The sequence below is a fragment of the Hemicordylus capensis genome, chromosome 3, assembly GCF_027244095.1.
Source record: "Hemicordylus capensis ecotype Gifberg chromosome 3, rHemCap1.1.pri, whole genome shotgun sequence".
Lineage (NCBI taxonomy): Eukaryota > Metazoa > Chordata > Lepidosauria > Squamata > Cordylidae > Hemicordylus > Hemicordylus capensis.
In genome coordinates this window covers 31,441,738-31,454,662 of record NC_069659.1, presented here as the reverse complement: position 1 = coordinate 31,454,662, position 12,925 = coordinate 31,441,738, and the positions used below count along the sequence as shown (strand labels likewise).

General features: G+C 45.0%; 2 protein-coding genes across 9 annotated transcripts in view; one reads left to right on the top strand and one right to left on the bottom strand.

Moving 5' to 3' along the window:
- ATM (ATM serine/threonine kinase) overlaps window positions 1-11,244 on the bottom strand; it is a 223,205-nt gene extending 211,961 nt beyond the window's left edge. Inside the window, exons 1-4 of one of the 4 annotated variants that reach the window (XM_053310959.1) lie at window positions 11,048-11,244; window positions 8,557-8,597; window positions 5,383-5,491; window positions 5,183-5,295 (exon numbers count right to left, since the gene is read on the bottom strand). In XM_053310959.1, the coding sequence (XP_053166934.1) occupies window positions 5,183-5,295; window positions 5,383-5,454 (185 nt within the window). In that variant the 5' untranslated portion in view covers window positions 5,455-5,491; window positions 8,557-8,597; window positions 11,048-11,244. Of the gene's footprint in view, window positions 1-5,182; window positions 5,296-5,382; window positions 5,492-8,556; window positions 8,598-10,548; window positions 10,960-11,047 lie in introns of those variants that run through there. The other 3 variants (XM_053310960.1, XM_053310962.1, XM_053310961.1) reach the window with 3 other exon arrangements.
- LOC128351432 (protein NPAT) overlaps window positions 10,998-12,925 on the top strand; it is a 39,152-nt gene continuing 37,224 nt past the window's right edge. For 4 of the 5 annotated variants that reach the window (XM_053310971.1, XM_053310972.1, XM_053310974.1 and 1 more), the window contains exon 1: window positions 11,332-11,499. In XM_053310971.1, coding sequence (XP_053166946.1) covers window positions 11,463-11,499 — 37 coding nt within the window. In that variant the 5' untranslated portion in view covers window positions 11,332-11,462. The other variant, XM_053310973.1, reaches the window with a different exon arrangement.

Sequence of the window (12,925 nt, the reverse complement as noted above, 5' to 3'; positions counted from 1 at the left end):
GAACTTTTCAATTTCTTTCTAAAAATGCAATGTGGAAAATAATTATTATATATATTCCATTATTGTATGGCTGTACCCTAAAGCAGTGGTGGTGGTTACTATTGCTGTGGTAATTGACCTGGACTCTGATTCAGCCAGATGTTTAGCTGTACTCAGTTGTTGGCAGGTGAGGTCTGCTGCCTTTTGTAACATCTTGCGGAATTTTTGTTTCAGTTCTTCCAGGGTTAAGGCATCCCAATTTTTTTCTAAGTCTTCCCAAATGCAATATCCGTATTTTGCCATGCAGGCCGAATAATTCGCCACTTTTACAGAAAGACAGGATGTAGAATATAGCTTTCTGCCCATGACATCCAGTTTTCTCCCTTCTTTATCGCCTGGGGTAGTATGTCTTCTCCCTGACCTGGAAGTGGTTGCACAGTCAATTACTAACAAGTTGGGAATAGGATGTTTGAATAGATACATATTATCTTGCTCCTGTACGTGGTAGAGTCCCTCTAAGCGCTTTGATGTCGGAGTAGCACACTGTGCCGCGTTAGATATTATGGGTAGTAGCGGCAAAGCGACAGGCTGGGAAGACTGAGATCGCCGCATGAAATTATAGACTGGATCATCTATGGTTTTCAGTTGTGAAGAGAGATCCAGACCCAATGCTGATGCCATCTGCTTCACATGCGAGTGATATGCTTTAAGTTCTTCTGTTGGTGATACATGGGCTGGAGTAGCCACATCCGGAGAAGGATCAGCCTCTACCGTTTCAGTATCTGACTCGAAATCGGAGGAGCCATGGTGACTACCACGTGAGTCGCCGTCGGAAGGAATCGGACTAGAAGGTGGGACCCCTGGAGAAGTCGGGCGAGGAGAAGGTGGTATTGCCAAAGATTCCGTTTGTACTGCCGAGTTGGTAGACGGCTGCAGTCTGGTTTGAGAGCCTCTATTAATAACAATCGGGTGAGGCATCTGAGTAGAAACTGTTTTAAATACTTTAATGGGTAAGGTCGGGGTTTCTCCTGTTGCCAGTGGGCATATTTGAAGCGGAGTAGCTTCTGGCTCAGGCCATTGCAGTGCCCGGTCACCAAAATGGCCAGTTGTTGTATTTATGGATCTCCACACCCTATCATCCTGGTAGTCATACGCGAATCCCGGCGAAGCCGCACCTGGTAAAGCTGTTTCTGTCGATGGAGACACGGCGTGGCTAAATCCACACGTGTGCCACGGAGTAGAATTGGTGAGCTGCGTAGACGTTAGAAGCCCAGGAACTGGGGCTGAAGGGGGTGCCCCGCTATCATCCGAGTGCGGAAACCCATGGAAAGTCGAGGGGGTAGCTGTTGTGGAATCAAGCATTTTCAGAAGGGGATCCAGTGGAGCAGGTTCCCCTTCTGAGAGATCATCATCTTCCAGAGAGAAGATCATCAGGACAAGGAACCGAGGAGTCACTGTGGTCATAATAGCAGGTGTGTTCAACGTCGATGGACAATCACCGTCTCTGGACGTCGATGGAGAGCGGATCGGAGTCATTGCAGGTCCTAGATCTCGAGCTGACGGGATTTTAGGTACCGATGTCGACGGGGTCTTTTCTGCTGACTCCATCGATACTGATGGCGCTCTCGGCATCGAAGGCGAAGTCTCCCTCGGCACCGACGCCGATGGGCCCAGTGTTCTCAGTGTTGACGCTCCGTCTGGTCTTGGTATCGACGTCGACGGAGCGGTATCTTTCAATATCGACATAGAAGTCGATGCTTGCGGTGTCGAGGGTCGCATCGGAGCCTATTTCTTTGATGTTATTGTCGAAAGAGCATCTAGCTCCTGAGCCGAGCTCGGTGACGGCGTCGAGGTGGAGGTCAACAATTTCTGGGCGCATTTTTCGGCGGATGCCATTTTGTCACCCGGCCTTTTCAAGGACTTAGGGGTTTTACTGGTGGGCGTAGAGGTTTTAGACTGGGCCAAACCCAGAGCCCTCAAGCCTTGCGGAGATTTAGCTGATGTAGAGGGGGTGGATAACGGGTCGTCGTATAGAGCCGCTCTCAAACAAAGCTCTCCATTTCTCCGGGTCTGCTTAGAGAAAGATAGGCAGATCTTGCAGGTCGAGGTTAGATGGGCCTCCCCCAAACATATCAGGCACAGACTGTGGCCATCCTGAGAGGGCAATTTCGCATTACACTTAGTGCAGCGCTTAAATGTCTTTTTTCCCTTAGGGGTGTCCATTGTACTCACTCCTTTAACCAGTCCATGTCAAATAGCCTAAAATCCGTCCCCTCCTTCGACATTTTGAAAACAGCATGCAACAGCAGGTCCAGAAAACAGTCCGAGGCCAATCCAACAATTCAAACAATTCCAAATCCGAAGTCAAATAGAGGAGTCAGAAACGGTCTGAGGTCAAAATCAGTAGAACTATTAGCAATAGCAAGCAACCAATACTAAGGAGCCGCAGAAATCACGAGTGATCCCTACGGCGGTCGAAAAGGAACTGAGGTGCCTGCGCTTCCTCCCGCCTTAAATAGCCACGTGGTCCAATCCAGCAGGCGCTGAAGAGGAGCTGTAGAACTCGATACCAAAAGGCTTCCATGCAGGCGCAGAACCCACTCTAATGGTTTCAATGGATCACGAACCAGATCTTTCTCTTTTTCACGAGTCAGTTGAGGTATTTTAGGTCCACAGGGAGCCATCCTCCCCACCACTGCCACCACCACCAGGGCACTGTGAAGAAAATGGAATCTATTCCCCCTCCCTGTTGTTCCATTGGCACTAGTTCTATTGCCCCGATCGATAGGACATGTTGGATTGCCTCCTTGACACCCTTGTGTTTGGAGGGGAGGTGGGAGCCCCAGGAGGTTGGTGTGGGAAGGAAGCAGAGAGGATTATTTTTGGTTAGTTCTATGTAGTAGCCCCTCTTGATGACGTTGTGCACTCAATGGTCTGATGTGGTGTCCTCCCAGACATGAAAATGAGAGGAGAACTGACTACCCAGGGGCACCCTGGCCAAGTCAGGATTGTCGTCTGACTTGCTTATTCTGGGCTGCGAAGGCTGCCCTGTTCCCAAACCCCTGTCTGTCTCCTTGATTCAACAAGGAGATCCTTTAAGGCTGTATCCCCCAAAATATTTCCCCAGAAGTGCTCCTGGTGACCACTGTTCGGGTAGTGATGGAGGCCTTTGCTGCTCCATGGCCCATTCTCCTGGTTGTTGTCTTGCGCTGGAAGTGGTGCAGCGTTTTTCCATTGGCACGCTCTGCTGGCTGCTTGTGGAGACCATTGGAGCTGGTGGGAGGTCAGGTCTAGCAGCCGCATGCTCCACGAGGCTTCAGTGAGCAGGCGAGAGCAGTGACACTTTCTTTTGTAAGGGCACTCAGCCCGGGGAAGAGCTGAAAAAAGAACTGCCTTGGAGCCATACAGGACTGAAAGAACTGGGTGGGGCTATGCTCATCTGGCTATTGGACACTATAACTCATTTACATAACCCTGTCTTTAGTGAGCCACATGGGCGAGCCTAACCCACTCAAGAGACACCCTTGGATTGCAACAGCAGAGAAAGCAACTGAATTGACCAGAGTGTAAGAATATAAAAATGGGCCGTCGAGTCGGTGTCGACTCCTGGTGACAACAGAGCCCTGTGGTTTTAATTTGGTAGAATACAGGAGGGGTTTACCATTGCCTCCTCCCGTGCAGTACGAGATAATGCCTTTCAGGACATTCCTATATTGCTGCTGACCAATATAGGTGTTTCCCATAGTCTGGAAACATACCAGCGAGGATTCGAACCGACAACCTCATGCTTGCTAGGCAAGTCATTTCCCGCTGTGCAGGTATATTTATGCAAATATGCATTAGCAGAAACAACATATTCCCATCCCACATATTTCTTTCCCCACTCACTCCTCTGTCTATAAAGCATAGATCACGCTTGGCTACTCGGCAAAGTGCGGGCTGGCATCATGGCAATCACACCACTTGGGACAGACTTGGGGGGCCCCAGGGGGTGTAGAGGCCCTGGACTTCTGCCTGGAAGTCCAGATGGAGGAGCACCTCTAAATATAGCAAAGCGTCAGGGTCATCGCTGCCCTGTGCAGTGAGCTCCAAGTCAAATGGGTTGGTAATAGCTATGGTCAGATTTTCAAGAACGACTGGCCTTGTCACTCTCAGGCAAGCCAACAGGTCATGGAGTGCAAGGCTCATGGTTCAACTAAGTTGTGGATGCACACGTAGCTTAGACCTGGCAATGAAAATACAGGCAAGTTTCACATTAGAATATAAATACAGTATTGCCTTGCTGGATCAGACAAGATCAATTTGGTCCAGCATTCTGTCTCCAACCACAGCCAGCCTTGTGGTTTCCACAATCAGGACATGAAAGCAGAGGCATGAAAGCTGTTGTCGTTTGTCCCCGGTACCTGGCATTTAGAAACATACTACATTTGAACATCAATGTGCACATTTAACTGTCTCAGCCAACAAAAGCAGTAAACAGGTTTATTCAGGAAGCCAACTGTGATGGAGTGCAGGGGGTTAATGTATATTTTCCTAGGATCTACCCTCAGTAGAGATTGCTCTGATCCCAATTTAGGAGCATGCCACTCCTTCAAGGTAGACTACCACCAGTTGAAAAGTTATCTAGAGCAGAGGTAGGCAACCTTGGCCCTCGGTTGGTTGCTGAAATACAACTCCCATCACCCCCAGCCACAATTTGTAGTTCAATAACCATTGGAGAGCCAAGGTTGACTACCCAGGGGTCCTGGGGATGGTTGAAATTCAAAGGAAAATGCTGCAGCAGCGGCTTATTAGAGGCTGGGTTGTAGAGCACATTACTAATAGCTGGGTGCAAATATCAACAGGCAGCAAATACACTTTGAATATCTGTGTGCAAGGCTGAAATAATGAGACTTCGTATTCAATTTTTGGCATTCAAACCCCAAAAATGAGTGTATCATAATATCTAAGACACTGAACCTAAACATCCCAGCTTCAAATCTCTTCTCTCTCAAGAGCTCACTAGGTGGCCTTAGCCCTCAACTGAGTTTTTGTAATAATGTATGCAACAGAGTTATTGTTCAAGTGAGATCTGAAATTATTTAAGTCTGGAATGCCCCTGTTGCTATAAAATTACACTTTCAAACTTTTCTCAACCACCTAGGATAGAATGGTACTTTGGAAATGACAGCTTGCCTTGGCTGCCCGAATCTTAATATTCTACCTGAATATGGTATCCCAGTTCATCTGTTTTCCATGTTTGGAATCAGAATTCCGATCCAGCTGCTGGACTGTATCAGAATCACGGATGAGACGTCTGAACTTTTCAATTTCTTTCTAAAAATGCAATGTGGAAAATAATTATTATATATATTCCATTATTGTACGGCTGTACGCTAAAGCAGTGGTGGTGGTTACTATTACCTTCCGTTCTGTGGCCTTGTCACTATCAAGTTGACGGCAGCAAGCCAACAGGTCATGGAGTGCAAGGCTCATGGTTCAACTAAGTTGTGGATGCACACGCAGCTTAGACCTGGCAATGAAAATACAGGCAAGTTTCACATTAGAACATAAATACAGTATTGCCTTGCTGGATCAGACAAGATCAATTTGGTCCAGCATTCTGTCTCCAACCACAGCCAGCCTTGTGGTTTCCACAATCAGGACATGAAAGCAGAGGCATGAAAGCTGTTGTCGTTTGTCCCCGGTACCTGGCATTTAGAAACATACTGCCTTTGTACATCAAGATGCACATTTAACTGTCTCAGCTAACAAAAGCAGTAAACAGGTTTATTCAGGAAGCCAATTGTGATGGACTGTGGGGGATTAATGTCCTAGGATCTACCCTCTGTAGAGATTTCTCTGATCTTAATTTAGGAGCATTCTACTCCTTCAAGGCAGGCTGCCACTAGTTGAAAAGTTATCTAGAGCAGAGGCAGGCAACCCTGGCTCTCTAGCTTTTGCTGAAATACAATTCCCATCATCCCCAGCCACAATCTGTAGTTCACCCAACAGCTGGAGAGCCAAGCCTGCCTACCCCTGATCTAGAGTTTTCTCAGTTGTTGCCCGGACGCTTTGGAACATGCTCCCTGCTGAAATAAGAGCCTCCCCATCTCTGACAATTTTAAAAAAATCTTTAAAAGACACATTTGTTCACCCAAGCTTTTAATTAAATACCATTTTAATAGTTTTAACATTGTTTTAAGGTTTTAAAATTGTTGTAATATTTTAGCGCTTTGTTGTCATTTATTTTAATCAGTGTTTTAATTTCTCTGTTGTCATTTATCTGTTTTAATTAATGTTTTAACTTTTCTGTTTCTTGTTGTAAACCGCCCAGAGACGTACATTATGGGCGGTATAAAAATATGTTAATTAAATAAATAAATAAATAAATAAATAAATAAATAAATAAATAAGTCACTAAGCAGACTCAGACACAGCTTGAACAACTCCTAGAACTGTGGAACCCAGAACTAGACAAAATAGTTTATAATTCTAAAAGCATTCAGTAGGGCTAGAGCAGGGCTGCTCAACTTTGGCTCAACTTCTGGCAGATGTTGGCCTACAATTCCCATAATCCCTGGCTACTGACCACTGTGCCTGGGGATTATGGGAACTGTAGTCCAAAAAAACAGCTGGGGGGCCAAAGTTGAGCAGTCCTATGCTAGAGCCTTGCAAGGCATGTGCTGAAAAACTTTGTAATTAACCCTCCAGAACTTTTTAAAATCCGGATTGAAGCCACATCTAATTATATGAAATTTATTAAGAAAAGAAGACTTGCACATGGAATAAGGAATTGGGGAAATTAGGGGGAAATGGGAATAAAGAAATATACACAGGAATTAAGAGAAAACACACACAGGTTTGTAATACCACATTTTACCTTAGTACAGCAGTTAAGTGGGTCTCTGGCTGCGAGCATTAATCTCTACAGCATCTCTCCACTGGCACACCAGTTAGCTGATGGAAAACTGTGAATCTTTTGTACATCAGCTGAAAAGTTGCTACCTAAAACAGCTAGGCTCTTGGCTCCTAATTAAAGAGGGAGAAGGCTTTCCCATTCTTCCAAAGACAGACAGCTCTTGGATCCAATGAAAAGAGCCGCCATATCTCTGATGTAACACCTGGCTCAGGCCAATCTGAGTTTGAGGCTTTCCCTCCAAACTGGAGGTTCCTTCTCCTTAATGGATCTTAATTTACAGATCTAAAGTTGGGTCTGGTTTGAACTGATTACTATTGTGAAAGAGGGATTATGACAGTACCTTGATGGTTGAGTATAAGAGGCAAAGATTGCACTCTTTCAATAACAAAGGGGAGGAATGTCCCCCATTCAGAACACTCAGGGTGGAGTGGAACTGTCAGACACTCATGAGCTAAAATGGAGATCTGTGTTTTGTCACATGAGTAAAGGGCCTGAATCCCAAAGAAGAGGTTGCAGATAAATACAATGGGTAAAACTTTAGTGACTCTTGCAGAAGGACTGTTTGAGATTGTGGTAGTCTACAATGTTGCACTATGGTGAGAAAAGAAATCTGCTTAGGGACATATATGAGCTCTTGCAAGAGGCAGTGCAATGTGTGGTGCAACCGTAAGCTAGTACACCACATTGTGTTGCCACTAGCACAAAAACTAGTCTGAACAAAGATTACTTTCTTTGCACAACTCTGTGATACATCATAATGCTCACACAACAGCATACATTTGAGCAAGACTAGAGTGGAAGACCCAAAGAGAGCTCACAGCAAGTCCCTCAGTTACAGTAAGAACCCAAATTTCTAATATGTGAAATGTGCATACCAGAAAATCAAATACCGTCTCAGGCTTCAGCCCTGCTACTTCCCCCTTGCTTTAGGATAGTGGTCCCATTTATTTTTTATTTTTTAAAAACTTGCCTGATATATCAATCAAACGCTGGGAGAGCCAGCGTGGTGTAGTGGTTAGAGTGCTAGACTAAGGACCGGGGAGACCAGAGTTCAAATCCCCATTCAGCCATCATACTTGCTGGGTGACTCTGGGCCAGTCACTTCTCTCCCAGCCCAACCTACTTCACAGGGTTGTTGTGAGGAGAAACTTAAGTATGTAGTACACCGTTCTGGGCTCCTTGGAGGAAGAGCGGGATATAAAATGTAAAAAATTAATAAATAATAATTTATCAGTTCATTTGTCTTATTAGTTTCCACCACAGCCTCACACCAATTGGCATCATGCACAGCCATGTTCCACTACAAATTGCAGAATCCCCACCTCCCCTTCAGAGTTCCGTTCTGGAGAGGAAAAGTATGTCTGCATTAAGAACAGTGAGGGTGCTTCCATATTGTTCCCACTGCTGTAAAAGTATTGCATCTGTCTTCAATCTAGGATGCATGCCAATAGTCACTGGGCACAGTCATGGTCCCAAAACCTTAAAAGGAAATGCAATCCTAAATACAATCAAAATGTTTGACTACAATGAAGAGTTTCTTTGCCATTTTCAGCTTCAGTTGTGATCATACTACTACAAGCAGCGGTTTTGTTTTTGTTTAGCTATTTCACAATGGCTAATCAGCTCTCAACTTTAGTCCACAAACACTCAGAAATAAAAGAAAGACAAAAACTTACTGAAGGGTACAATGTAAGCTTCACTTTCTGATGGTTTCTTTCTGTAATTACAGAGATTTAAAATATATATACAACACAAGGTACAATAAGGCATAGGTAGATTACACTGAGGTAGGTTACACATTACATAGGTAGATTACACATGCATGTCTCCAAGGTACATGTACTTTTGCCCTGGTAGGTTTTCCCTACAGTGTACACAAGGTCAAACACTAAAACATTTAGAACTCCAAAAAAAGTTACCGTATTTTATGGACTATAAGACTCACTTTTTTCCTCGAAAAATATCCGCCAAAATTCAGGAGCGTCTTATATGTTTTAACAGTTTAATATGTTAAAACTCTGGAAAACTGGATTAAAATTAAGGTGCGTCTTATAGTCCGTAGCGTCTTATAGTCCGTAAAATACGGTAACACATATGGACATAAATATGCAGAAACTTTTTTATGTAGAAAACAACAGCATGGAATCAGACTTGCAGTTTTTATTGTAAACATTAGTGGCTACGGCAACAGATGTGCCAAAGACAATATGTTACTGAGCTAAAGCTTGCTTGCTTCCTGTGTTGGGGACGTTCTGCCATTAAGATAGGTGTGTGTGCTGATTAGTGGGAGAAAAATACACTCTTCACTTTATTATTTATATCACTTTATTATTTATAAGCACCTAAAATGTCATGTTTCACCTTAAACTATCCCATGGCTGAGTTCTAGCATTGACTTCAGGACTAGAAACAATACATGTGATAGTACTTATGTTAGCACAGGGCTCAATAAATCCCAGGTGCCAGGCATCCGTGGGACCTAGAAATTTAGACTAGGATATTCAGAGACAGAGTTATTTAATAATATATTTATTTGATCCAGACAGCCTGTTTCTCTGCCAAATAAGTTTCCTGTAAAGAGGTAAAGAGAAGCCCATTTACCTTTCCCTTCCACAACATGTCGCCAAGTTGTTATTTTGTTAAGCGCCCATTGTCTGGATTCTAATTTTTTGGATTGGCTCCTGGATCCAAAGAAAATTTGTGAAAGCCTGTGCTAACAGCTTAACTTTTGCTCATGTTATACCAGAGACCAATACTACAAAACTACAGTTAAGATGTGTCCAGATAACCATGTTTCATTAACAATTGCTGGATCATCAAATGATATTTAACTGAATGTGTGAAACAGACTTCAGAGAAAGCCTACTATCATCCCAACTGCAATAGAGGCTGTTCTACCTCTTGAACAACTAGCTGTGAACCGTTTTAACAATAAGACACTGAGTGATAACCACTATTTCTTTATATTGTCATTAGTGTATTCAGCATTCAAAGTAAGATCAGTCAGTTGGGCCCCTGCCCCAACAAGCTTATAATCTAATTTTTTAGAACAAGGAGAGGATATAGAGAAAGGGAAGGGAGAAAGAAAAGGAAAATGGGAGAGGTGTGGGTAATGTCCAAGGGGATGTCCCAAAAAGGGTCAGTAAAGCCTCAGAACGACCTTCAAGGATGCAGTTTGCCCAATGTATTTTTGAAATACACTGCACATTAACTACTTCAACAAAATAGACCACTAAGCCACCTAAAGAGAGCCAGCTGGTGTAGTGGTTAGAGTGCTGGACTAGGACTGGGGAGACCAGAGTTCAAATCCTCATTCAGCCATGATACTAGCTGGGTGACTCTGGGCCAGTCACTTCTCTCTCAGCCTAACCTAATTCACAAGGTTGTTGTGAGGAGAAACTTAAGCATGTAGTGCACCGCTCTGGGCTCCTTGGAGAAAGAGCAGGATATAAAATGTAAAAAAATTATTATTAATAATAATAATAATAATAATAATTAAAGAAAATGGCATGCTGTAATTCACTGGCAACCACGCCATAAGATCAATTTTCTACTTTGGGTAGCATTTTGAGATTTTATTCTTGGCTGCTGCCCTTTTCCTAATCAAACTGCGTACATATAGGAGTGCGAACTAGCCTTTAGTACACAGTAATGTAAACATTACTGACCACTCTCTTACTCGGCAGTGCGCATCCCATGAGCCTGAATGAGGCTGGCTTAGAATCAGGCCGTTCGACATTCAAGCAGTTTCCAAAGAGCTCCCCATTTCTCCCGTGATCGCAAAGGTGCTGCGGCATCCCACGCGTATAGCCATTGCGCGCCCCCCCCCCCCAGACTCGCGCCCTTGTGTGTGTGTGGGGGGGGGGGGAATGGATGAGTCCCGCCCCCCTTCTTCAGCACCGAACATGGCTACTGATACACTTCAGCGGGCCGTACAAAGCGCAGTCCTGCCCGGGGACCTAGCAGCTGCCTCCCTCAGGCACCAGCTTCTTCAGACAGGCATTCCTGGCGAGTTGCTTTGGGAGCAGAGAGGAGAGCGCGAGAAGCGAAGGAGGCAGCGCGGAGGGATCAAAGCGGGGGTGGTGAAGGGAAGGGGGGGGGAGAGACCGTTAGCTAAAGCCGAGGAGCGAGGAGGGAGCATGCGCGCCGTGAAGGCACTAATCGGACCTGAAGGACCGCCGAAAGGCTCCCGCTTCACCTGCTCGCGCCAACCAAATTCACGCCATCCCGAGAGCGAACGAACGCGCGCACCACATCCCCCAAGCACCATCCACGTGGACTTGGAGGCCGACGGGGAGAAGGAGGAGGAGGGATCATCACAAGCTCCTCCTTTTCCCTCCACCTCCTCCTGTTCCCCCGCCACTTTCGCCCAGACCGGAAGCGGAAGAGAGTTTGTTGTCGCTCGGCTGGGTCCTGATGCCGGAAGTTGCTGGGCGGGGAGAAGGGTGGGTTATCGGTGGTGGTGCTGCCGCCGCCACTGTGGAGAGGTTTAGGCGCCTTTTTGGAGCCTGTAGGGTTGAGGAGGGGGCGGGAGGCTCGAGCTGCCGCCGCCATCATTTCCCCTGGTCCCCCTTCTCCCGCCATGCTACTGCCGTCCGACGTGGCCCGCCTGGTGCTAGGTAAGGGTGAAGAGGAACCCTCGCTTCCTTCATGAGGAAGGCTGCTGGGAAAATGGCCCCCTTTTCTTTCTTTCCTGTCTGCCCCGTGGGGTGTTTTTCTCGGGACTTCCAGGAAGGACACGTTAGTGGGAGACCCCTGTTCTCCATTATCTTATAGAAGAAAATGGGGACACATCTGTAGTACCCCTATGATGCCAAAGATCCTCCACCCTATTGCGCTTTGCCAAAGGCTGTGCTCCTGTCTGCTTTATGTTGTAGTTTACTTGGCCGTAACCGATTCGGGTTGTCCACTCACTTAAATCGTGGTGGTGTTTTGTTCTGTTGGCTAAAAGTACATTAGAAAAAGAAAACCGTCCGACATTTCCTCACAGTTTATACTTTGGTTATACTTATGGAAAATGTTGCCCTTTATGCTGCATTTGGAGTTCATGTGCATGTATTACAGAGTCAAAATTCATCCAGATGAGAGCTGACTCCTGTTCTGAGGCATCCAAATCTGGGGTGGGAGCTGACCCCTGAAGAATGACTAAGCTAGCAATTCACACTGACACAATTTTGACAAGCCATCTCCAAAAGTTCAAAATAGGGACAGTGATTTACCAGGGAAGGTAATAAGTAAAAGGGACTGTCCTTCATTTTTTTTTTTAAAAAGGAGCCTCTGTGGACTGTGTAAGAGGGATGCACAGAGAATTATTTGGGGTTGCCAGAGTCAATTACAGTTTCCCTCTTATACTTGAGGGGAAGGGAGTAGGGAGTGATTATTTTCTCCTCAGAATTGGGTGCTTACAACTTCTGGATTCTGTCCGTTACATCACCCCTGCTACTCCATTGACCTAGGGGGTAATTGGTTCCAAAGAATAACCAATGTAACAATGTAACATCCAATAGCAATAAATGGGCTTCTGAGTTGAGCAGTATATTTGACCATGCATATGATACTGAAGATCAAGATTGTTGGGTTGGACAAAAATCTTCAGAAAAATGAAAATGAAACTGACTCAAAATATGCATACTCTCGTATCACACCATCTATCTAGCACTAAAAAATACTTATTGATATCCAATAGTGTACTATTACTGTTACAATGGCTCATGAAAAGCATTTTCTCTTTGGGGCTTCCCTATTATTCAATGATCTTATTAGCAAATACAAAAAAGAGTCTTGGCACTTTTGAAGACGATCAGATATTTTTCTTACATAAGGTTTCATAGACTATAGCCTACTTGGTCAGATGCATCAAATGTGATCCATGACTGGCAGATTATATACACATAGGTGCAGAAGAAAACTTTAAACAGACAGGCCTAAAAGCCAGGAAGTGTAAAAATTTACATTCCTATGACATTGCTGTGAAATTTCTATGCAACATTCAAATACGAAAGATGGCCAATGGCCGATGTTCAGACTTTTTGTAAAGTGAGATGC